The sequence below is a fragment of the Astatotilapia calliptera genome, chromosome 19 (assembly GCF_900246225.1).
Source record: "Astatotilapia calliptera chromosome 19, fAstCal1.2, whole genome shotgun sequence".
NCBI classification, from domain to species: Eukaryota; Metazoa; Chordata; class Actinopteri; order Cichliformes; family Cichlidae; genus Astatotilapia; species Astatotilapia calliptera.
In genome coordinates, this window is record NC_039320.1 from 24895672 (window position 1) to 24921605 (window position 25934).

The window sequence follows — 25934 nt, forward strand, 5'->3', positions numbered from 1 at the left end:
CTACTCTGCAAATCAGCCAATGAAATGTTAACTGAGAGTGAGCTTAGAGGATTAACGTGGACGAAAGTAGCTTGTGTAAGAAGAGAATGTTACTAGCGGGCCAGTCAGCAAATCCACAGGGCAGACAGAACTCACAGCAGTCACCACTACAGAGACCAAGAGGGAAGTTTCACTGACCCACAGCAGAAAACTAGACCACAGTCGTTCCACCGAGTAAGTATGTGAAGACCCAACAAATGCAAAACTTACTAAAGTCCTCATGCTTCAGTCTGGTCTTCCTGATGTAAGTGTGGAAACACTTATATAAATGGATTTTCTAGCTTTAAGTGTACGTGCTATTTAACCACCTAAGCACATTACATGGGCTACAGTTGAAAGACCTGTGCAATGCAGTAGGTAAAGTAGTTGTTAGATGTTTTCAGTATACCCACTTTTTTGTGTGTGATCTCCCTTGTCTTGGTTTCGATACCAAAAGCTCAGCGTGATGCTGGACAAAGAGGGTCAGTGGTCTGAGGCATTGGCCAGCAATAACATAAAAGCCATCATCTGCTGGTTGAGGAAGCTTACAGCTGAAGGTAGAAAAGGAACATCCACTCATCATGAAACCAGTGCTCTGTACAATTTTTGCAAAGACCCTTTAATTCCACAGTTGTTTGTTGTTTCCTTTAACACTGTATCTTCAACAAGGTTATACTGATGTGGGGGAAATCGCACCAGCATTTAGCTGCTGGGTACAGCGGACAGCAGAGTTTGCTAAAAAGGAGTTATTAACCTTATGTAAGTACATATTACATCATATTTTCAGTCTTTCTAAATGTGCAAACTTAAATTTGAAGTTGAAGTTACTTTGAGTAACATATACTTTGGATCTTTGGATCTATTGTGTCTTAATTATTCCCTCAGGCTTCAGCTGTTGCCAGGGTCTGTGGATGTTCCTGGACCGCGGCTCCTTCACTAGAGTGCACACGTTACTCCAAAAATTAAGGAACCTGCTTACATTGGCCCAGTGGGGAAGAAAACATCTCTGCTCAGCCCACCTCTGGCATGGTTTGTGCTAAAGATATCCTAATCTTTAATGCTGTGACATGATAAAAGCCTTTCTGAAATGCAATGTCTTCTTTATGCAGGAGTGGGAGTCCCATGTGTGGTCTGCAAGGACACATACAGCTCCTCAGACATCCGACATGGCTGCTGGAACAGAGAGCAGAGGATGCTGATGCAACACATCTGGCTGGGACAGCTGGTTCAGTGGTGGGGCATCATGGGGCTTCTGCCAAAGTTTCCTGGTATAGATATCATCACATCCCAATAAACTGGGATGAAGAACTGTTATTATACCTCTAAATCCTTTTGTTCTTAATGTTTGGTTCTCTGTTGTTTCTGTCAGAGACCCAAGAAGTGAAGCGTATCACTCAGATGTGGAAGGAAATGGATCACAGCCACCGAAAAGCTGGTCTTGAAACACAGGGGTAACTCTGAAAGGGTTTCATTTTAGAGCAAGTCTCTCTCTGAACATACTTTATCAATTTCCTACCTGTTTTTTCCCCTTTAACTTCCTTACCTTTTATTAGACGGGAGGAGGGAGAAATGGGAAGATTCAAGTCTTTGATACAGAGCATGGTGACACAGCTATGCAAACAACACGGGTGCATTTGGATGTCTGGAGATTGCACAGATCCACGTTATCCTCCCCCTAATCTGCAGGCGCTGTTGAAGCTCGTGCTGATCCCTCATATTGACAACATGTCAGTCCAGGCCATTGTATCCATCCAAATCAGCAAAGCTTTTCTGTGAAACATACTGATTTGTTGCTTCTCTATGTGCACTTACTTAAGGTTAAATGTGTCTTAACTTTTATGACACAAGCTCATGTACTTCATCCTGGATGTGGCAAATTTCCTACAGTGCAAAGATGACCTCCTTCAGGCTTTTTGTCATGCGTTCACAATTCCATCCACCTTTTCCCAACAAATCAGAGCCTTCTGGATGCTTGATCATGGACACACTGAGGTATGCAGCTGAAAACGAAACATTAAAAAGATAAGTGTTGAAACAGCCAAAATGGCATGCAGGTGACTCAAATGAGATATGTGCATACTTTAAAGTGATTTAATAATTTGCAAATAATAAGTAATGAATGGAGCTACAACATTTTTTCTTTTAATTGATAAGAAATTTACTTAACAAAGTGCTGTGCGCTATCTTACAACCAATCCCAGGCCTCCATGGAGCTGTTACTGAGCCCAAAGGCCTATGTTCCTGCCCTCTCCTGGCAGCATCGTTGCATCATCCATTGTCTCCTGACAAGGAAACAGCCTCAAGAGGCATTACGGTACCTCCAGTGGGCCAGGCCTGCAGTAGAGACCACTGATGATGCCAAGCTGTTTGCAGATGTACTTATTCAAAGCAGGTACTACATGTTTGATAATATAATGTTACTAAATAAAAGCTCACTTGCAGACTCAATTTGTGCTTTCAACCCCCAGTTGTAACTCTGATGCTTGGGCTCTGTTGAAGAGAGGCCACACAGAGACTGAAGATATGAGCAAATACTTCCTCCAGACTTGTAAAGGAGTTGGCCTGTGCACAGAGGCTTTAAAGTACATTCTTGTTGAAAACAATGTGGGTGAATCACTCATTTACATCAAGACAAAATGTACATACCAAGACAGCCTAGAAAGGACTTTTAACTCTCCCTAAAAATCTTTATCAGAATGAAGAAGATGGAGCTGAGACCACAGAGATGACACAGATGAAGAAAGGTATGAAAGATATTATTAAACAGTATTAGGATATAACTGAGATGTCATCTAATCACATTGTTTTGCAGAAATGCCACCATGTCCGCTGTCTGCCAAGCTGTACCGGGCTCAGAAAGTTGGCAAAGTATCAACAGATGAGCAGGTGAAATTGGTCAGAAAGGCTGTGAAGGAAGTGAGGAAACCAGATTCCAAGTTGAGGTACTGAGGTTGTAGATGTCACACTTGGAGCAACTGCTTGAATTATGTTAAAACACAATATGCATTAGACACCAGATTTATGACGTGCACTCTCATTTCAGGGAGGTAGTGTGGCCAGAGCACACAGAGAGAATGCCCAACAGCAAGCAAATGCTTCTGCCCACCGAGGCTCTGCGTCTACTCACATGCAGCTCTTCGCCAGTGCACATGGCAATAGAAACACAGCAAACAGCACATACAGCCGACCCAGAAGAAGAAGATCCTGTCATTTACAATGTATATATTTTCATTGTCTTTGGTAATACTGGTTGCAATATACAATTGCAAAGGGATTTTAAGTAATGGCAACCCTTAGATTTTATTTTGTATTCGCAGCAGCAGCAGCAGCTGGAGACTCAAGAGAACATTTTTTCTTCTGAGGAGGATCTAAGATCCTTGTCTGCCTCATCCTCTACCTCAGCTTCACCCTTGCCTCTTATGAAGTGGGACCCGCTTCACACATATAAAAGCACTCTGACCCTGCAGATGATTTCCTCTCTGCTGACGGATAGAAGTAGCCAAAGCAGGGGACAAGAAGAAGAACACAGACCCCACTCATCAGCTGGTGTTTTCCTAAATATCCCTGAGCTGGTGCTGACACCAGATGGCGCTACAGAGCCTGTTTCCTTCAGCAGCTTGAACAAAGACAGCATGGTAGAGCTGATGCTTTCTGCAGATGGTAAGCTTTGTCTTGGATTCTCTGCACACACCATACATATTGAGAGATTCCCAAGAAATGGAAGCACTTTCTTACATTTTACAAGTGGGAGAAGGTGATGAAGCAGATGTTTTTCTGGAAGAAGATACTATCGGGGTTGACGGGCTTTCAAGACCTTCCACATATGAAAGCCTTCTTTCAGACACAAGGTCAGAGGTCATCATAAATCTCACAATGCTTATGATAAAGTAAATTATTAAAACTGGTTGATATTTGGTGCAAGTTGAATTTCCAGTATGAATTTGACAACAATCAGGGCTGCCTGATAATTATATCTGGCTTAATTGTCATCCACTGAGTGATCACATAACTAGCTGCTACACGAGCTCATGAATATATCAGTCCTGGCCCCTCAAATGTCACTCAGCCAACCTTCTCCTCTCACTGATTTTCAGTTTCACTGAGGTAGCCCCAACTCACTGCGTCCAGAAAAAGAAACCTCATCAGGTAGGTAATAATTTTAATTTTAAAGTACATAGTGACTCTATTGGTTCAGTATCTAATTAGCAGCTGTGTTCTCTGTGAGTGTGTTTACACTGTATACTGTATGCCACCAGCAAGACGAACCACAGGGATGCTCCAGCCAACACCTCCCATGTACCTCAGCTGAAACAACCCACGACATGCTGACAGATCTTCATCAGAGCTTTGTTTTGAATTGGTCTATACCCAGGGGCTCGCCAGGGATGGGTAAGCAGGACAGCTCCCTCCTCTTCTCTGTGTGTAGCTCCACCTTTCTTTACACATCTGTCAACCCCAGCCCAACCTGCAACACTGAAACCACCTCGGTTTATTTGGGCACAAAGAATGAGCGCCTCCTTGAATCCATGTTAAGAACTAATGAATCCTCTCACTCAGCCTGGCTCGATCATTGCAAAATGGGCAAATGGTGGAAACAGGATGCTGAGACTGGATGTAGTGTTTCCAGGTGTCTGCTACAGAGCTAAGCTATTACAGCCGGTGCATTTTGGATCACAAAAAGTCTAAACAAATAATAATATACCTCTAAAAGTATGCACGAATCTATGCAGCCATTTGGTGCTCAGTGATCAGCAGAGATAACAAGACATGTTGCCTGCTCAACCTTTAGAGCTCTGGAAACAATTCTATCTTTTGCAGTGTGTGTGTATGCATGTGTGCGTGTGTGTGTGTGTGTGTGTGTGTGTGTGTTAAGGGTCAGAACTAATTGTTTGTCAGAGGAACTGCAGGGGTGCAAGATGCAGGCACCAAAAGCAGGGGGGCTTGGCTGCTAGGAGAGGGAGATTGGAGAGGAAGTGAGGTGTCAGAGATTGGTTCCCTTAACCTTGCTGCAGCATTCAGTGATCCATTAAACAGCATCCCCTCCCTCCCCCACGTTTTCTGTCAAAGGGTGTACCGTCTACCACCGCAGGCAGACCTCCCTCCATCTGCTGATCACCGTTGAGCCTCAGGGAGCGATGGCCTGTTGGCCCGTACTGATGCCCCAACCTTGTCGCAGAGACAGCGGTTAAAGACGTGGAGCAGTGTTGCATAAAAGATAATAGTGTCAGACTTGTTGTTACCAAGATCCCCATTTATGTGATGTGTTCATCACTGGATTATGACTTCTAAGGAAATTCCAACAGAAAACAATATTGATAACATTTCTGTTCATTTGCAGATGACAAGGGACTTTCTCTTGTTCTAGGTCAGCCTTATTCCTGTGGACTCGTCAATTTTTTGGACTTCACTGCAAAGCAAAAAGGAGAAAACAGAGATGGAAATCAGGTACTTTGTTCTGACACACACCGTAAAATGTACAACATGTGTTATGATGAGTCTATTATGCATTCATCACAAAATTGTCAATAGGGGTCACTATTGTTCCAGTTAAGATGCTCAGTAATATTTGGATGATCTCATTTTTAGTCCCGGAGGATTTCACTTCATCACATCACAGCCTGGCAGGTCCCCTCTTTAGTACCTTTCATCCACATTTCTCCCGTCCCTCTGCATAAACATCACTGCTTTTAAGACCTCCGCCTACAATGATGTCATTGTCCAAAGTCACGTGATTTTTATGGGGAATTTTTCTGGAGTATCTTGGAGCACAGGTGAAACATCCATAAGATGCCAGGAACATGGTTACCATTTATTTGTCAAAAACAAAGTGGCCACTGCTCTGTAACACATTTCCTTCCATTTAAATGCTGCTTGTGCGTTGACCTGAGTGTTACACTTCTAATAGCACTGTGCAGATATGACCACATAATTATTTTACAGAGGTTTCATTGGATAATTGTTTAATTGGGATGTAGTCACCTAATTATTTTGCTCTGAACTAGGGACCATATGGCGCTTGGCAGGTGAAACGCAATTAGGCCATGCTAATTTATGATGATTATACCTGAGCATGACTGAACAGCCTATACTGTACAAAAATGTGTCTATCAGGGCCAATCTATTTTAGTTGTAGAGTGCATGTTTGGAGTGATGGCATTGCATTCATTACCCTGCAGTTTCTGTGTAAGCGTGGGTTTCCAGGGGGTTGTTTAGTAGGAAGGGCTGTTAGTGTTACCTAATTGTTCACCGAGGCCAGAAACAATACTTGTAGGATTTGCTTAATTGGCAGATAGAGAGATTAATCACTAATGAGTGAAATTAGTTGAAGGCAAACACTTAACGACTGATCAAACTATCATGTTCTTTGTGCCAGTGCGACTAAAGATAATAATAAAATCGAGATATTAAGCAGTTATTAGTTCAAACTATAAATTTGGATTTGGCCCCACATGACCTCAAGCATGACTGTTCGTGATGATTACTGGCACAGTTATAGATGAGATTTTCACCATGTGGAGCAAACAAAGTCATCCATCAAATCTTAGGAGCCCACTAAGAAATCACGGCCGCTTAAAAAGATATCACAAAATTAAATACTATCGACTTTGCTGTCTTTATGAAAACACCAATATTTGCACAGAGAGAGGCGGGGAACGTTTGTGTGGGGTGATGTTGCATGTTGAAACGTTCATGATTCAAGGGGAGATGAATGGCCTCTATTAGGAGCATTTAATCAGTAGCTGGCCCAGTGCTCCCAGTCTCCTGCACCCCCTGGGGAAAGATTAATGGGTACAGGATATTTCATCAGGTCCTCCACATCACTGCTCAGGATATGAGGCTGTAATTGTGTCTGTTTTTGCTGTTGTTTCGTGTTGCAGGCGGAGAAAGATGAGCCCGCAGGTTGGAGCAGTTCGGGGAAGGTTTCCCAAGGAGCCATAAGGAGTGGCAGAGCAGCATCGAGAAAAGGCAAACGAGTGAAGAGGGCATGATCATCTGCAAGACAAAGAACAGCCTCTTATGTGATGCATTTTAAATATATTTAAATTAAAATCTAAAGGGAAAAAAAATCACTCCAATGTTAAAGTTTACCACAAAGAGTGTTAACCTCCACCAGATTCATCCTCCAATCACCTGGTCAGATACTTTTGACAGCCTTTGTTCCCGCCCAGTGGTACTGTCCCACCTCACCCTTAATCTTCTGCTGTAATGTCTCGTGTCAGCAATACTCAGTAAATGATGAGACATGAATTCTTTAATATTGCTATGAACTATGACTCGAGTAAAGAGTAGTAAGTCTGAGTTACATTATGTCTTTTTTGACTTTCCTCTGATGAACATAACAACGTTGCGTGTTTCGATTCAAGTATAGATGCACTACATTTAAAATGCACTTGTGATGTCCTTGAAAATGATTGTGCACTTTAGATTCTTCACTGGTTTCCTCCTCTTGGAAAAAAAGGGATGTTTGCTTTGCTGCCATTGCATCTCATGAAAAATGGATGACCTCCCAAGGCTTTCTTCTGCCCATTGCTCTTCATATTTGCACAAAGCCCAGGGACTGCATTTGGGTTAGCATCCTCCCTCCCTCCATCCTCCCTCCTTCTTTCTCTCCCTCTGTGGTTTGTTTGCGGGGTGAATAACTTAACACATATTTCAGCTTGACACACTTCTGCTCTGGGTTTCCCCTGGGTGCCCAGTTCACGAGCCCACACATGCTGTATTATTTAAAAGTGGGGTTTGGAGTTCTGTGCGTGTAATCTCCTCTTTGTGTAAGGGCTGGGGGACTGCCTTATGAAGTTGTTCGGCTTTTCCTTATGACCTTGTATTTGTGACTAGATGATATTTCAAGTGTAGCCAAAAGACAAGAGAAGCATACCAGCACAGTTATGTTTTTTGGCAATATAAGCTTTATTTTTTTTGTAAAAGAAGAAAAACACATCTCACAAACAGCACAGTCTGTATCATAGCAAAAATGGTGTACAGTACAAAATGATGGATTACAGGAAATAGAAATCCGGACAATATATCATGAGCACAAGAATAAAAATCGAACGCAGCAAAAATGCACGAGGAGGATAATAAATAATGCCTAATGATGCTAAAAAGCAAACTGTCTCAAAGTCTTGGAGTGAAATCAGCTTTCAGCTCAACACACACACACACACACACACACACACACACACACACACACACACACACACACACACACACACACACTAACTCAAGCTAATCTAAAAGCTGATACCATCGTGGAAATCAGAGTGCGGTGGCGAAAATGACACATAAATCATGTGCCGGCAGATGATGCAAAAAAAACCCTGCGGTTTGCAAGATGGATACAAATAGCCACATGATGTGTGGAAAACTCTCATATAAATACTTGTCATTGTGTTGCGAGGACTGTTGTGGTGAAAAATGCATGATTATTAATCTCCTAAACGAAAACATCTTAATAGGAACCTCTGATGGTGATGCTGTGCACCCAGAATACACAACCCACAGTGGATTTTCCAAACACACTTCGATGTTTGGAATTTTTAATGTTCTTGAGTGTAAAAGCTATTCCACATTTTTCATCTCTGTATTCTACAACATCACATTCACATTCACCAGGTTTGGCCTTGCGTGAAGGCCAGTGATCATACTGTCAACATGAAACATTCAGACCTTGGTGCAACATGGCAGCAGGTGTCTTGCCCACTGGAGGGCACTGTGAGCAGTGCAAAAGCTAGGTGGCCAAGAAAAGGGTGAGACACCTTGGCCAGCTCACCAGATGGGCTCACTGAAGCGTGTCAGGTGGCTGTGACAGCTACCTGCCCTTCCTTAAGGACTGTCACCATGTATAAACAAACCATTACTCTAATTTGTGAGTATACACTTATGTGTGTGCAAAATGTGTGCTTGTGCCCAAGGAGATGATTATGCTGAACCTTTTTAGAGTTGCACCTTTAATATCTTTCCTATACAGGAAAATGTTCATAGTAGTATTATTATCAGTAAGTTTTTGGTATATATTTTAGTATATATAGTTATATATTTTACAGTTTTAGCAGTTCAATGTAAGTCTCTGGAAATCGTGCTGTGCACCAATGATGTAGAACTTTAGTTTATGTTGTGGAGGTCACAGAGTTTATAATATTGGGGAAATGTGTAGAAAAAACTAAAATAGTGCCATCAAGGGGCATTTTTAACTGTATCTAGCTTCAGTAAAAATACTGGAGATTGTAAAAAAGGAAAGGGATGTCAATACAAGAACTTTTATATTATTATTTCTACCTACGGCGGAGAGAAAATTATTATCTTGGTCACTAAAAATATCATAACTAACTGTAATATACGTAAGCCACTGCGAACGGGTATATTAGTGAAGAGGAATGTCTCCACAGCTTGTACGTAGATAAGATGGAGAGCCCTGAAGGCCTCTGCCTGCTCATTAATTTGCGGCAAAGCAACGTCGGATGCTGCGCCTCCGCTCGTCAGTCTCCACTGCGCAGCCGCAGTTGCTCCAGGACGCTGAGTGCAGAGCAGGGAAGACAGAAAAATGGCCCTCGACAATTTGATTTTCGCCCAGTGCATCCTTTATTTTTTAGCTTTCGTTTTCGGTTTTATCGCCGTGGTGCCTCTGTCTGAAAACACGGAGGATTTCGGGGGGAAATGCCTGCTGTTCACGCGGGGTATGTGGCAAAATGAAAACATCACTGTGATGAAGCAGCGCTTCATCGTGGAGGAGTGGGGACCCGAGTCCTCCTGCAGCTTCATCACTTTTGTCGGGATAGCGTCCCTCATCCTGTCCGCAGTGCAGGCTTGGAGGCTGCTGTTCTTTCTGTGCAAAGGACACGACGAGTGAGTGACCGTTCACTTGTGCCTCTTCCTTAAATAGAAGCTTATGAAGCAATACCACTCCAGCGGTCTGAGTGTAAATGTGCCATTCCTGTCCATCTCCCACGCCCTTGTTCGTGCACTGTCTTGTATATTTCATAGCCTGCATGTATTATACTCTATTTTATAGCGGATGGAAATGGGCACGGAAGCATCCTGTAAAATGTCAAGTCACTGCCATGTCCCAAAGATGGGGGAATACTCATTTTAAACTAGAAATCAAAGCCTATGCTTCACCTACTATTTTTGTGACATCAAAGCAACTTGTGTCATTATGTTGATGTGTGATTGAAAGACTTAATCATCAGAGTTGCATACGTCATGCAGAGTAATAGGCCTCTGTGTCAGTTTTGTAACATACTCCAGAGATGTTGAGGGTTTTTGCCTGCCCTAACCCAGTTTGTTTTGTATTTCTGTTCTGTCTGCCTGCAGCTCCATCTTCAATGCCTTCCTCAACCTGCTCATTAGCTCCCTGGTGGTGTTCACAGTCTTTCTGTCCAGCACCATCGTTAGTGTGGGTTTTAACCTGTGGTGTGACGCCATCACCGAAGGTGGGACTATGCCCAACAGGTGAGAGAGAAGCGCAGGTGTTCTACTTTTTCCGGATGATGCTGTGGTATAGTCCCTCTAAATGCCACTTTCTGTTTAGCTGTGAAGACATGCAGGATACTGATCTAGAACTGGGTCTGGACAACTCTGCTTTCTATGACCAGTTTGCTATAGCTCAGGTAAAAATCTTTTAAAATTAACGTACAGACAGTGTAACGAATTTAACAGTCGTAGTAAATGCAATGACTGCTTTTACTCTTTCAGTTTGGGCTGTGGGCCGCCTGGCTCACCTGGCTCGGGATCACTGTGATGGCTTTTCTGAAGGTCTACCACAACTACAGACAAGAGGACCTGCTCGACACCTTGATCCACGAGAAGGAATTGCTGCTCGGCCGCTCTTCACGCCGCGGCTCTGACCTCAAGACCGGCCTGATTTAGAAATCAGCAAGACGCACAAACATACACGTTCATTCACAGTTAACCATATAGAACCATGTAGTCCTCTTGCCTGCCGTGACCAACACCAGTATTCGCCTGTGTAGACAATCAGAATCGGTTGGCTTTTGCTCCCACGAAGATGAATTGAATCAAATCGACAGTTTTAGCTGTTTTCCAGAAGTAACTGAGAATAAAAGCTACAGATGGTTGTTAACCTTTCCTGTGCTATATTGAGATAATCCATCCCTTATTCAACCCCAACCCAGATTTGATAGTATTAAAACTTTTTTCTTTTAAACAAAAAAATACATCTTTTATCAAATATACGTTGTTGATTAGTAAAAAACGGTATTAATGGTTTGGCCAGTTTGGCCGGTGGATCTTGTCCTTGTGAAATTTCTGCATGGATCTAAAGCATGTAAAATTTCTCAGGTGCTTTTTAGACATAAAGGAGTTTTTTTTCTTCACCAATAAATGTGTTCCTAACTTAGGCTTCTTTTTTTCCTGCCAGTATCCACAGTGCGTCTCTGCAAAGTGAGAACTGCATGCTCCAGCATAAACAGTGTGTGCGTTTGCAGCATCTTTACACATTTATCAGCAGCTACAAAAGGTGTTTTATAACAAAAAAAAGTAGAAAAAAAAAAGACAAATTGCAGCTCTACACATTCGTGCATTTGGCAGGCAGTCTAAAAGGCTTTTAGCAATCTGTGTGAGATAAGAAAACAGATCCTATCTTGTGCCATTTAGCAACTCAGGCTTCTTCTGCACACTTTATAGGCTACAAACCAATATACTCTATATTACTGTGACTAGACACACAAGTATACCTGCATGCACTTCTCCCTCTCCCTGTTAAATCCCACGCTCACTTATTGACAGAGGTTACGGGAAGAAAGGAAAGTCGGCCGCTTCACTTTGATAGGCAATGACAGTTTTTATTTCAAAAACAACTGAAATTAAAAAAAAAAGCAAAAAACGGTAGGAACTAAGAAAACCCTCCATAAAGGCACTTCTTTCAAAGTGACCGTAGATGTTTGAACAGCAGTGAAATGCAGCTTTAAGCTAAATGTGCATCTACAGGACATAAGCTCACTGGGTATTGTTTTATTGCTAATGACGATTTCGTTTGACAGTACAGAGTCGAGAGTATTCCTTTTCTCCGGTACATCTGCAGTCTACAGTCAAACGTGAGATCTCCAAAATAAAAGACAAACAAACTCGTTTTATTTTGAGTTCCCTGAAACCTGTTGTATAAAGTGTTTTAATGGAATATATGTGATGTGTGTTATTGCTCATAATGAGAGATATGTGGGATGTGCATCACTGTGCCCTTTGATTCCTATAATCCATTTATGTGGTGATTTGGCTGTTTGAATTTGACTTGCCTTGTTTGATAAAGGGACTCATACAATAACGTCTGGCTCTGTTAAATTTCTGTTTTTGGCCTCTAAAATAGCAATTACCTTTTTTTTTTCTTTCTGTTATGTATTGCAAATATCCGTTCAACCCACGCACTTCCATACACTTGACATCAGAATTAAAACCTGAATGTTTCATTTGAATATAAATGCTACAGATAACAAAAAGTAAAAAAAAATCCATATAACCAGAAGTCCGATAGTTGCGTAGAAGCAGATATACAATATAGAAGAATAAATAACATTTAGCATAAAGTATTTTTGTGGGATTCAGGCGGTTATAAAGAGGAACACTGTCAGAAGCACAAGCATTCGTTTGGATTGAGTATATTCTCTTTCATGATAGGTAATATTGTGCTGCAGATTATTATCCTCCGTGAAACTAGCATTCAGCTGACAGGCGACCAGACAGTTGGAAAAGAACAAGGTGTTTTTCATGTCCAAGTCATTCCGTGAAGTGATGCGGCCCTGTGTTTTCTTTTTTCAGACCATCATTAAACAGTTTACACATTCATGCTTCTGTCTGCCTCGTCTCAGTGTGCCAATCAGAAGTGCCAATCAAAGTCGTTTCCCAGACCTCTCTACATTCATTTATGTGCAATTACAAGGCTAAATACTGTGATAGTCCTTAGTATATTGAGCCATATATACACATTCATTTCTGTGTAATATCTGGTATACACAAATCATGTACCATAACAAAATAAATTTGCATTCCACGGAAACATTCACTCACAGACAGCAGACTGTGACATGAATAGAAGAAAAAAATGAACTGTTGTGGAGATTATGCGAGTGTTACATGTCAGCGTCAACGGTGCAGATGTGCAGAATGCCGTTACAACTTAAATATGGAGTGGCATGCCCACCACCTTAGTACATATATACATACAGACATGGAAGCTACATATTTCTGGGATTACACATTTTCCCTTTTTCATGGTGAGAGTGGAATAAAACCACAGACAGTGTGTAGAGCCTCGCCAAATGGCTGAGGTGTTTGTAGGCCCGGGCACCTTCAAAGATAGGAAAAAGAGGGATCTAAAAAAACAAAAAAACAAAAAATTAATAATAAATTAAAAGAGGCTCCATGTCTCCACCTGTGGTTGATAACAGTCACTGCATTGTCAACCATATCCAGCAGCCCCACAGAAGCTGTTTCATGTGCAGCAGGTAGACTGCCAAAGCTGCCTCCAGCTCCTCGCACACTCTCTGTGGACGCCGACGGTCTGTGCAGTACATGGCAACGCCCAGGAATGACATCAGCAGGAAGAGGCAGGTGAACAGGGCAAGGTGGGGGCGGGATGGTGTAGTCTCATAGGCTGCACAGGGGGAAAAAAACCAGACCGGTTTTTCAGAGTTTTGATTTGTAAATGACGAGCATTTGAATTGCACATTTCTTTTGTCGTTTGAGGCGAGGCCTCAAGTGTCAGGTTTCAGAGGATGTTTTTGTAGATTAGTTAAGCTTACATTAATATTTGCTGTTCCAGGCATTGTCAAACAAGACGTGACAGTGGCGTGCTAAACTCCCCATAGCGTGTGTGCCACGTGGAGTCCTAACAATTCTAATGCTAATGCTGCTACAAGCCTGACAGCCTCTTTCCTCTTTATGAGTGCACTTTTGAAACTCTCGTGTGCTCATTAGTAACGTTATTTTTCAGACAGACTTACCACCTAAACAGTCACAATAAGGAATGTCTGCAAAGCCAAAAGAAAAGAGGTCAGTCAGTCACTGAAAGCTGACCTCATGATGTGCAGCAGCTACAAACCAGCTGCTGTACCCTTTCAGTCGCCACTGTCTCTCTTGAACAGACTCCACAGTGCCTCATTTGCATGCATAATTAATTAAAAAGAATAAATCTCTTGCTCATGTGTGGACACCTCTTGGCATTACGTTATTTTTAAGTAGCACAGAACCCCCAAATGACAGTAGTTTATGATGCAATTTCTGGGTGTTTTAATACTAGCTGGGTTTCCTCTTTAATGTAAATTCGAAGGCATGTGCAGCTTTGGGCTGAGGGTTCCTATCTAAGCTGGGATAGCAACACATTTTTAAGAATAAAAATACCAATGAAAAGCACCAGAGGGCAACATGTTCTCTGTGCAAACACATCTTGCAGCCTAAAACCGAGCAGGATGGACTCATTACAAATTGTTTGCGTGCATGCTTTCTCACCGTGCACTGTGGTCTCAGGCTCCCTGAATCGAACTCTGCGCTCGCCTTTACGTTTGTGGTTGAGTTCTGTGTCTAGTCTGTAGTTGGAACTTGGCTTCTTTAGGATGGAGGTGGGGACTTTGCTGTTGGTTAACTACATTAGATAAAATTCACATTGAGCACATTTATTGCATTAAAGGCCAGCAGCAAACAGCTGGAACAGATCTATTCCAAAGAAGCTGCCTCATATAACACAGAAATAAATCAGAATAACACCAACCAGATACCCTCAGGTGTTTTACCTACCTTAGGTTTAAGTGTGTCTTCCTGATGGTGGTGGGTATCCTTTCTGTGGCGTACCTCTGAGTGTTTCTCCCGGTGGGAATGAGGAAGACAGCTGACCGAGTCTCTGAGAGACTCTGCAGCAGCGAAACGTTTGGACAGTGCAGACACACACTGACCCAGAGAGTCTAGGAAGAGAACCATGACCATACAGAACATGAGACGAGCAGCTTAACATCGGAGTCTCCAGTCAAGACAGAGCAGAACTCAAGCTCAACATGCAAATGTACAGGAGGCAAGACGGAAGTGTGTTAACTCCGTCTGCACCGGGTACAGTGCAGCCGTGGGAGTTCAGCACAACTGCACAGTGCTCACTGTGTGAAAAAGCTATCAATTATATCAGGCCCTCTAAAAAAATCTGGATCTCATCACAGTTTATAAAAAAGAAATAAATAGAAATAAAAATTAGCCACTACAGACTATACACACATTGCCTAAAGCTGCCTACTATTGTGTATGTGTCAGCATTGCTGGATAAATTCTCTCTCAGATGACTTCAGTTATTAATAAAAACATGCTAGTTACAATAATAGCTTAGGTCAGTTATTTAGTCCATGTTTTTACTTCTGGGGAGAACTTTGGCTTTTTAATAGGTGCAGACTTGAATCAAAGATGACTTGAAATGAAGTGAAGGCTCAGATATTTTGGGACACATGCAATTATAATTTCAACATATCACATACAGTTACAGTTAAGTCTACATCAGCTTGAAAATACATGCAGGCAATGTTCTAGCAGAGGGAGGGGCTGACTGACCTACTTAATGGTCAAGGGTATGTGAGGGACATGGGGTGTAAACACTTAAACCTGCCATCATGGTGCAGGCCAAAAAGGAGCCCTTTCTGCTCAGTGCAAAATGAAACAAAACAATGCACAGAGCCTTAATTTTTCCAGCGTTTCACCAAACATTTTAAGACAAACTGAGGTGAACAACAAGTATTTTTCCCCTTTTTAATGGTCTATATTCATGTCTTGGTGCAGCTGCTCTTGTTCTGCACGGGTGTCTCTGTAAGCTGACTCAACACTAAACTGTTTCTACGTCTTAACAAAATGCACAGTTCAGAGTCAGGTAAGCCAAGCATGCACACTGTGCAACAAATCCACAACCTTAAACTGTCACTCTGCACGTTCCTGTGTCCAACATCACCACAAATGTGAATTAATTTAACATTTTCATGGCATGAGACTGTGTTGTGTGCGCTCTACAACAGGGATTAACATCATAAGACACGGAGGTCTCCACCCTTATTCTATATACTACTCTCTGAATCATACACCCATGTTTGTTTTCACTGTATATTTATGTGCGTACAGTAAATCCCTGTGTCATAAGTGTTTAGTCTGTATTATTCAACTATCCTTTACCTGAATATTCAGTCTTGCCAATTTCAGCATATACAGTTGCCATGAGCTCAAGGCTTCTAGCTGTAATTGGATGGTCATTTCCAAAGGCCCTCTGGTGAATCTTTGTAGCCTGAAAGAAGCAGAGATGTATTATTTTAAAGCTTACAGAAGAGTTATAATATTCTATTGGTTCAAATATCCGATTTTTACATACCTTACCGCTGTATTCTAGGGCAAGATGAGGTCTAAAAGGAAAAGAAAAGACAAATGAAACGAATAAACTAAAGGCAACGCCACTTTGTTTTTCTGGAACAAATATTTGCTGACAATAAATGTGTTACAGTATGTTAATAATGGATGACTTTGAATTATCAAACATCATCTAGCCGACATTTTTCTTCCGTTTGAAAACATAAACATGTTACGGGCAAATATTTCCAGTGACGATAATAATTCCAGACCACAATGAAGCAGAAAAGGCACGCGCTTCATTGTCAGGGGAGCATATCAGTTTCTGTGTTCGGGGCACATCAGCATGACAAATCTAAACACACGTGTGCTGTGATTGGACACGGACAGCAGGGCTGCGGATGCTCAGGTACTTTATGGAGGAAGTGGAAACCTTCTTTTTCTGCCAGCGCTGCCATCCACTGTCTATTCTCAGGGTGAATTACAAAGGGCATGGCGCTCACAGGTTGGTTTACTATCTCCGGCCCCTCTGCCTCACTCCTGCTTAGTGTTAAGCTAGGTGAACACGATGGGTTTCATTGAAGATCTGCCAGCTGTTCCAGTCATATTGGCACTGAAAAGTCTGCCAAGGACATTCATCACCCTAACACCCTCACGTGTGCCTATAGATGTAGAGCAAGCTCTGTTTAGTGTGACAGATGTCAGCTTCGCTGTTCCAAACCCATACTTTCCTTCAATTAGTAATGGTCAGGTGTCAGTTTGCAATGCTTTAGAAGGTCTTTCTCAGAGGATACGTGATCAGCAAAGGCAGAAAAGCCCTTCACTAGCTCAAAGGACTTCCTATGACATTGTTAAAAGATTTAGTAACAATTACAACTTCCTGTCTGTAAGGAGGAAGCTCTAAAACCACCGCTTATAGCGGGCGCAGTAAGAGATTGGTCATTATTTAAAGAAACCAGAGTCAGTTTGTGTGCAGTTTTTGATTATTTTGTTCAGTCTGTATAATCGTTTCAGAGTAAGTTTGCGAAGTCTGGAAAGAAACCACCAAAGAGCAGAAACGCAATCCTCCACAGCCATGCACAATCAGTACCATCTCATTTAACTTTAACTACTGCATGCTGCTTGCATTAATGAAGCAGTGTAACCAGCCCTCCACCGAGCACACCTTCCACCCTCTGTCACCCTCTCAGGCAATCAGGTTAAATGGCCTAATCCCAACAATGAAAACAGAGGCACAGAAAATGGATGCATTCTGTGGCCTAACAAAGTACCCCTGCAACAGGAGACACCAGATCCAGTTAAGGTGTTCCTTCTGTAACGCTCGCATAGAGCGCGGTGTCTTTTTTCTCTACATCTGCATGAAAATTTGACCATGGCTGAAAAGGCTTGAAGCTGTGGTTTGTTTGGTTGAAGGAATTTGCAGAAATTTCCAGAATTTGAAAACTGCATGTGTAATAGCGATGGCTGCGCTTATAGTTTTGGATAATTAATAAAGATTAAGAGATAGCAACAGAAAAGGTCATCAAACCTTTAGAAAACAGAAAACTCAAAGAAGTTAGGTGACAGTAATTTATTCCTTTTTAACTCATCTTGACATTATTATTAATAAGATGATGACTTCACTTTATAAACAATGGGTTATTCATAATCAAAATGATTAAAATCTTTAACAGCAACAAAGGCAAAACTTACAGTTTGCCTTGTCATATTTAAGCCAGCAACATTTTTTTCATCTCTCTTAGACGATGATGGGCAAAATACAGCAGAATATACAAAAGCACACACACAGCAATGCCTACATCATGCATAAATGATAAATAAGTTAAAGGAAGCACTAAAAGTCAGTTTATTTAATACAGAGAGACCTGAAAGTAGCGGAACATGTAACACCCCATTAATTACAGCGTAACGGAGGCTTTGAGAGGACACAGTTTTACCTACTGTTTGCTCATGATGCAAAGCTGAGCCAGCCGTTCGAGGTGCTGTGCCTGGGAGGCCTGCTCTGAAAGTTCCTCTGGGGTTGTCCATCCCGCGGAGCCCAGCGTAGCCTCCTCTTGAGGCCCTGTTACACAAACACAGGGCATGGAATCACGACCCGACAACGCTCTTTTGAGCTAACCTTGCTCCTCGCTACCCTCCTCTTCCACTGAAGAGTTTAACAAAAAATTAATCTCCCCGAAAGCCGGGTATCTGTCTGTATCAACTTGTCTGGCACTGCTGTGGACTTGAAGCCGGAACAATAAAGAGGAGCCAACTGAGGACTGGAGACACAAGAGATAAGGGCAGGAGGGAGCAGATAAGGGAGTCAAACAACACACTCGCCACACCCCCTGGAGCATTGAGACGCACGCAGAGTGACACACCACAAACATCATGCAAGTACTGAACACACAGAGCACACACATAGAAGATGCTTGGCTTGCAATCCACGCCACATCTAAATGCAAATAAATCATTGTAAGAGGTAAAGACATTAGTCTGCATTACAAAACCGACAAAATGACAATTACATTGGGGGAAACAGAGAAAAGAGGAAAGGGCACATTTTGAAAGCACTGGGGAGGAAAAGAAAGCTGTAAGCTGTAGCTATAGTGCCAGCTCTGCCCCCAGAGAAGTCCAGCATCCAATCTGAATGAGTGCTGAATCAGGGGCTTCAGTATTCTGTAGTGACACACAGCTCGTAATGAGAAACTGTGGCCATTTGTCTTCTACTCCATCCCTGATCTCCACTGTGCCCATGCTACACTGCGCTGCTGCCTCAGCAGCAGACAGAGAGGCAGGCGTCTGGAGCAGCGGCAGCAGCAGGTGATGAATGAGCAGCCTTGCTGTGAATGCTCGCGTAAAGCTCGACCGGGTATATTGTAAACAAAGATGGAGTTGGGTAAAATGCGATGTCATATTGCCTGAACAACAACAAGAAAAAAGTATTCCTTCATTTTTACAAAAGTAAAATTGGTGAAGAAAAATAACAATGTGTTGATTAACTGTTTTAATCACCAGAAAAATGCCTTTAAAAGTAACTGATCCACTCAAATCCAAGTGAAACCGCAGTTATACTGAGCTACGGACAAACCTGATGACAAATTTTGTGCAGTGAACACAAGACTCTCGGAAAACGTTCAGCAATTTGCTGAAAGAGTTGTGTATTTATTTTACACCAGAGTACTGCCAGATGTCGTGGTTTTCGGAGAAATCGAAATTCTAAGAAATCACGAGGACATGCCAAAACCACACGGATTCAAAGTGCACGCTCTATAGGACATGCTATGTGTTTTCACACATATTCCCAGAAGTATTCCTTGATAGCATAACATGAAAAGTACTTGCCTGTGCTCCCCTGAAGAGCGGTGAGCTCGATCAATGCCACTTCATAGAACATTTTTTCAGCCTGTATGAACTGGAGGGCCTTCCCATCTATTTATATGGGTGAAGGATCAGTCTCGGATATCAGAGGGATTACAGGCAGCTGCTTAAGTTAAAAACAGTCTCTGCTGCACAGCTCATAGACAACACACTTTTTTCACCTCACGTGCAAACAAACCTATGGGCAAACACAGCATACAGTACTCCAGGACACATTAGATTAGAGGTCAGTCACTCTGCCTGCTGTTTTTGTGGTTTTGTGAGCCAAAACATGTCAGACATTCAGTCTGATAATATAGACATGCCACATAACGACTCATATCTCTGTTGTATTGCCTTCCTTTGTCGTTTTTGTGTATATTTTTTGTACATGATGTTTTGGACTGATCTGATTTGGCAGGTTTTTGTTTCCATGAAAAGACTCTATTTTAAGCGTCCTAAAAATAGCTCGCTTGAAACATTCCATGCACTTGGTTTTTGTTCCACTGTAAAACGACACCGTTGATGTTTGTCAGGTGAGTTTAAAGACCAATTGGGACGGAGAAGGCTTAAAATAAACTCAGGCGTGCTTGTTTAAATGTCCGACTTAACACCAGATTTCTCATGTGTGCCTCTTTTCAGCTCTGCTGTGACGCTACATGCCAATAAATCCTATAATGTTTTTCATAATATATAATATACAATTTTTAAAATATTTTTTAGTGCGTCATGCTATTAAAAAAAAGATGAGCCAAGCCATATACAGAATTGTTTAAAATTCTTGAGTGTCCCCATATTTCTTTAAATTTTGATTCCACAAATGGTCTTGAGCACAGTGCCCCAGTCTTTCTGAAAAATCTTCACAAAGTTCATCTTTGGACATTGGCTGTTTTTCACTCATTTCCTGTCCAGTTTTTTTCCTTGTTTGTTTGTTATTCCACTTAACACTGAAGTATGACTCATTCGGGGGATAAAACAGTGTCGTGTCTACACAGAACAGACAGATTAGCAAAGGAGCAATTTTAAATTGTATCTTTAAGTCAGTTGTGTTGGGGATCTTGTCAAAACTGATGAAAGTATGAACACAGATAATACAGACAGATTTAGACACAACGCAGATCCATCGGGAAACACGTTTGCACATGTTTCAATGAACTTGTGCAACTAATTCCCATTTTCCTGGCAAAATATAAAGAAACATGGTGTGGCTCAAGACTTCTGCACAGTACCGTATTTGCCCGAGAGACAAAGACCCACTACAATTAAAACAAAACAAGATCTAAGATGTAAGAAATGCAAGAAAACGTGTACTCCTGAGCTGATTAGTAACAGGATGAGGAATGGTGATGGATGAATGTTGAAATGCTTTTAGAGGAAGTGCTTTTAAATAATTTAATGTGCTGTACAGAAGAAAAACTGAGCACTTTTATAAGTCACTGGAAAAGGATGACTGTTGTACTGCTTTTGCTTTGATCACATTTTTGAGCAAGCTTAGAGCTCTATTACAAGATGGTTAGAAATACCTGTCACCGCTCCTGGGAGTCACCTGTTTAGCCGGACCATCTGTGAGGGAGGATGAGGGGAACAGCCGTCACCAAAGGTCACAGCGCTACTTCTGTCTGCTATTTTTAGTCAGCCTGGACTATAACAATGCAACAACAGGAACCTCACACAATGCTCTCCTGAGAATGACCTCCATTCTCTCATCCACACCCTCTCTGAAACTGTAATTGGACTACACTCCAAAACTCTGGAACCTTCAAAGGCATCTGATCACACGTGTGCTCACCTCAAGTGTACAACCTATTTTAGTAGGGAGGAAATTGGAATTTGCTGTGGAATAGTACACCTAAGAAACTTGAAACGTGACTTAATTAGATACAACTTAACTAATTGTACTTCAGAAATCTGAAATCGGGATATAACTGCATCTTTATCCGAAATCCACCTTTATTGGAAGTTAAAGTCCGCGTGTGCCACGCAGTTTTCTTTCCATGAAACACATATCAGTAACACTCATGAGCTAAAACAGCTTTTGGCTGTCACATAGTCATAGTGACAGTTATTGCACTGTCACTATGACTATGACTAAGTTAGGGCTGCCACAAACGATTATTTTGATAGTCGACTAGTCACCGATTATTTATGCGATTAGTCGACTAATCAGATCATCATCCACTGGACGTAAAACTACAGCTTATTGCACCAGCAGCATCTGCTCTTATATAACTATCATTAGCTTACAGCTTTAAGCTTTTAAGGTGCTAACTAAAAATAAAGACAAGATGATAGTTTATTAAATTTTAATGAAATTTGCAGATTGTTTCGGTGAAGTTTAATAAACTCCTTGCTATCTAAAATCTAACAGGACACCGGAGTAAATTCTCCAGCATCTCACACTTCTGATAATCAGCTGTCTGCTTGACGTTTATTCAGCTGTGTAAAAACTATAACTTTAATCTCAGACAAACTGATTTACTCAGGAACAAATAAAATACTTAAAAAAAAAAAGCCAAACAACAACATTTTTAATTTATCTAAGTGACTCATATATTTAACCTGAGTAGCGAAAGACGGCGGTGGGTTTGAAAACAATTTGCCGGGAGTCCGGTGTTCTCACGGCGCTAGTGACCTAGCCCCCGGCTAGCTATCGAGCTAGTGGGTAACAGACGTCTCCGAAAACGTCGGAGCGCTTTTGAAAATATGTGGTGTCCTGATAAACTGAGCAGATATTTGAGGTTTACACAGCTACATTCTCGCCTGAAAATATGTTAAACGTTTATTTTGTGACCCAGAAAGAATAATAAGAGTAATATTAAAACTAACTAGCTGCCGCCATTGTTGGAAACTAAGCTGGGCCGCGCTATGAATTCTGGGACACAGCTGCTTCTTCTTCTTCTTCTTCGGGGTTTAACGGCAGCTGGCATCCTTGTACATGCAGTGCTGCCATCTTCTGTTTCAGTCCGTTATTACACTCTTAAATCCTGCTACTTATTCCTGCGTCTTTTGGGATCTTACAAAGCTTCAAACGACGCGTCGACTATTAAATCAGTCGTCGACGATTTTGATAGTCGACGTAATCGTGACTAGTCGACAAATCGTGGCAGCCCTAGACTAAGTGCAACTAATATAGTTTATTTGTCTGGACTCATTGGTTTTCTTATCATGCTTTTGGTTAGAAATAACACATGAGAAGACGCTGCCAATCCTGTTCTCATACAGCATTTGCGTGACACTAAAAAGTTCCCACATCCTGCTCCCAGTTTGAGCAGACTGACCCCTCACCTCACCTCCCCAGAGGGTATTCACAAATGCACCAAAACATCACTGCTTCAGCTTCTGTGATTATCATGAAAAATACTAAAAGAACTGAAAGGTTGGAAGCAAGTTAAACGGCAAAAATGGTTCAATCTCGAAGCGTTGTTTTCGTGACTGCAATAACCCTTTTTCATTGTTATGCAAACTATTTCAGTCTGTATCTGACCTGCAATGCTTGTAATTTCACATTAAACCAAAACAATATGCGTTGCATAATAAAATAGCCAAATCTGACATGACACCACACGCTACTCTTACTGACTTCAGGAAAGAGTGTATCGTATGCTAAAAAAATTTAACCCCATCTTGGAAGATGACCCTTGTAAGTAGATACCTTTCCATGCTGAGAGGGGCGAACTGTAATGGCTATTGACAAAATGAAGCTCAGCAAATTGACCTATTTTGGAAAATGGACAGTGAGCGCTAGAGCCCTGCTGAGGTAGATAACCTGAGCTGGCAAGTAAAGTGTTGGAGTGTCTCAGTAACAGAGAGAGGAGCCATGGGGGTAATATATCCTGAAACATAACACCTCTCTATTATCTCTCTGTCCTTTACAGCTATAGTTTATAGAAGCAGTGAAGTGGCAATGCACAGGCTAGTCAGCGCAGATACGGGTTAATTAGTGCTTTCCCACTCTGTTGTGTGGAGATAAGAGCCTACAAATCCTCTTAAGAGACAGACACACAACCTGGGCTCCACACAAAACATGAGGCATTTGGGGACAAATGCCTCAAAGACATCCCCTCATCCTCTCTGCTTTACATTGCTTTCTATAAAGGGTCTACACGGTTCATTGTGGTGGAATTTGCCAAGCTTGCCTCAGTGACAAGCCTTTACACAACAGGTTTACAGAGTCGAAGAGCTAGTTTTATAGTTAGCTGCTTGCTAGAGGCTTAAAGGACAGGGGCAGAAAAAGTGTCAGATCAGCTTTTCCTCTTTTGTTAGTAAAGGATACAATTCTTTTCAGTGATGAAGAGTTCTGCAATCTGTAAAGCATAAAAAACAACCAAGGGACGTAGTTAAATATTAAATAATTCACTTCCAACATCACAGACGGGTAGGCGTATGCATGATGTCACGAGCTGTCAAAACAAATAATTGTGCTCTCCTCACAGCACTGTTGGGCTGGTCAACATCATGCCATGCATTCCAAAGTTGTGGAGTAAAGGCTATGTTTTGACATCAGGGACATTCCTTCAGGCACAAGCAAAGACGGTTAAAACTGTAGCTCTACCTTTGTGGGAGGGTCTTCTAAAGCAACCCCAGTGTTTAATCTGCTAAGACTTTGGCCTTGGCTGCACAGAGCCCAAACATAATGCCTCTGATCTCACGCATAGCCCACACACCATGGGGGAAATATTAACGGGATACTACGCTATTACCATAAACAGTGCCACTGTTTCTATGGAATACATTAGGCTTGAACTCAGCACCGCTAATAGCAGCATGCACATCATCAGTTCTACGAGACCGAATGATTTTACAGTGTCAACACAGAGACCCATGATGAACTGTGCTGTCAGGTTTGACATTGAATATACTGAATGTGTCCTTTGTGTTGTGATGTTTGCTAATTTATGACGCTCAAAAGGAGAAGTGATGCACATGTGTTTGGACAGCTGTGCAAATACATGGTAGGGCAAAAAATGTGTAGATGTAGGTAACACACACGTGAATTCATGCTGGCACATGTGGAAGAGAAAGACACACAGAAAGACAGAATCTATGGCTGTGTGACATTTTGTGGGTGTGAGTATATCCAGTTCCCATCTGGCTCACCTGGTGTAAGCAGTTGGGCAGAGAGGTGAAGTTCTGCACATGAGTCAGTCCCAGCAGGCAGCTGAGGAAGCAGTGGAGGGCGGCCTGGTACTCCCCCTGCTGCTGGAGCTGCTGTCCCAGCTCAAACAGGCCCTCCCTCCCTCCGTTCAGCATCCCCAGTCCCAGCCAGAGTCAGCGCTGCCTCCCATCAGAGCTCCACCGGCCGAGGACGAGCGTTCCTCCCTTCACCAGTCTGCTGAAGCACCACAGGTAGAAAGAAGCAGCCACACAGTGAAATGTTTTCAGACCGCTGCCGCTCACATGAATCAAAACAGGAATGTGACAGGAGGAGGAGGGAGCAGTGCAGCTTCCTCTCAGTCTCGTCTGTGCACAGTAAGTCAAGGACAGGTTGTAAGGAGCAGTCTGAGGGAGCACTGGCGACTCACACAGAAAAGATTCATTCCCCTCCCTCCTCCTAGGCTGCACCAGGAAAGGAGGACAGAGGAAGTTGGAGAGTATTTGCTGTTTGAGTGACAGCGCTCTCAGCCAATCCCTGCTCTAAACATGTACAGTAGCTCCTCCAGAGTCTGCTGAGCACATTGAGTCTCTCTCCAATCCTCGAACAGGGAAACTGCAAAGGTTTATGTTTTGATGATGAAAAGCAAACATAGTGGCACATGTATATTATCTACTACAGCTTTAAATATTGCATATAATTCGATTCACTTTTGTGAGAACCCCTTTTTTTCCTCTGATACTGTGCTGTGTGCAGTACATTATGCATATTAACAGTATGAGGAAATTTTGATTCTTACTGCCCTGCTCATGATTTATAAATGAGACATACATAAGAATTATTCACCAAATGCTGTGTTAGCATGTTTTTGGAATACAGTGCAACCAAGCACAATTCTGTAACGGAAAGAAAACCGCAGAGAAAAACACAGGATCATTAGAAATAGCCATATAAGAGAAAAGACTCACTATCCAAACAAGGACAACAAATATTTATTCAGGAGGAGCGCCTCCTGCGGATGTTTGCTCACTTACCTTAACACTCAACACTAATCCGAGGCAAACCTGTGCCAACAGGAATGGACGGGATGTAGAGATGAGTGATATGGCCATATCTTGATTGCTGGATCATATAGAAGATCATGACTCTGAGAGCAGCATCCCTACTG

At 42.1% G+C, this 25934-nt stretch overlaps 3 protein-coding genes across 3 annotated transcripts; 2 read left to right on the top strand and 1 right to left on the bottom strand.

Annotated features, from left to right (window-relative positions):
• The first annotated feature begins 109 nt into the window (after window positions 1-109).
• On the top strand, window positions 110-7317 carry LOC113012770 (protein ELYS-like). The gene is made up of 19 exons (XM_026153098.1): window positions 110-213; window positions 476-575; window positions 688-777; window positions 904-1047; window positions 1128-1286; window positions 1388-1469; window positions 1572-1761; window positions 1867-2010; window positions 2220-2410; window positions 2487-2622; window positions 2714-2762; window positions 2831-2960; window positions 3062-3236; window positions 3336-3678; window positions 3764-3866; window positions 4113-4164; window positions 4275-4407; window positions 5384-5463; window positions 6897-7317. The coding sequence occupies exons 2-19, from the start codon at window positions 485-487 to the stop codon at window positions 7005-7007; spliced, it is 2403 nt and encodes an 800-aa protein (XP_026008883.1). The 5' UTR covers window positions 110-213; window positions 476-484; the 3' UTR covers window positions 7008-7317.
• A 2175-nt stretch (window positions 7318-9492) lies between these two features.
• tmem179ab (transmembrane protein 179a, genome duplicate B) lies at window positions 9493-12295 on the top strand. Its single transcript, XM_026151627.1, has 4 exons — window positions 9493-9861; window positions 10330-10467; window positions 10547-10625; window positions 10711-12295. Exons 1-4 carry the CDS (start codon window positions 9560-9562, stop codon window positions 10882-10884), a joined length of 693 nt encoding a protein of 230 aa, XP_026007412.1. The 5' UTR covers window positions 9493-9559; the 3' UTR covers window positions 10885-12295.
• A 67-nt stretch (window positions 12296-12362) lies between these two features.
• On the bottom strand, window positions 12363-25186 carry c19h14orf180 (chromosome 19 C14orf180 homolog). Its single transcript, XM_026151626.1, has 9 exons — window positions 24772-25186; window positions 23948-23978; window positions 19660-19746; window positions 18274-18394; window positions 16358-16388; window positions 16165-16273; window positions 14764-14927; window positions 14479-14611; window positions 12363-13624 (listed from the first exon to the last, which is right to left on the bottom strand). Exons 1-9 carry the CDS (start codon window positions 24922-24924, stop codon window positions 13419-13421), a joined length of 1035 nt encoding a protein of 344 aa, XP_026007411.1. The 5' UTR covers window positions 24925-25186; the 3' UTR covers window positions 12363-13418.
• Between the last annotated feature and the right edge of the window lie 748 nt (window positions 25187-25934).

Coding starts and splice junctions, on each gene's coding strand:
- LOC113012770 (XM_026153098.1), top strand. CDS start 485: ATGCTGGACAAAGAGGGTCAGTGGTCTGAGGCATTGGCCAGCAATAAC. Junction 576..687: donor GAGGAAGCTTACAGCTGAAG/GTAGAAAAGGAA, acceptor ATCTTCAACAAG/GTTATACTGATGTGGGGGAA. Junction 4,408..5,383: donor CAGGGGCTCGCCAGGGATGG/GTAAGCAGGACA, acceptor CTCTTGTTCTAG/GTCAGCCTTATTCCTGTGGA.
- c19h14orf180 (XM_026151626.1), bottom strand. CDS start 24,924: ATGCTGAACGGAGGGAGGGAGGGCCTGTTTGAGCTGGGACAGCAGCTC. Junction 23,979..24,771: donor TGCCCAACTGCTTACACCAG/GTGAGCCAGATG, acceptor TATGCTTTACAG/ATTGCAGAACTCTTCATCAC. Junction 19,747..23,947: donor CTTCATCACTGAAAAGAATT/GTATCCTTTACT, acceptor CCATATAAATAG/ATGGGAAGGCCCTCCAGTTC.
- tmem179ab (XM_026151627.1), top strand. CDS start 9,560: ATGGCCCTCGACAATTTGATTTTCGCCCAGTGCATCCTTTATTTTTTA. Junction 9,862..10,329: donor CTGTGCAAAGGACACGACGA/GTGAGTGACCGT, acceptor GTCTGCCTGCAG/CTCCATCTTCAATGCCTTCC. Junction 10,468..10,546: donor GGTGGGACTATGCCCAACAG/GTGAGAGAGAAG, acceptor CTTTCTGTTTAG/CTGTGAAGACATGCAGGATA.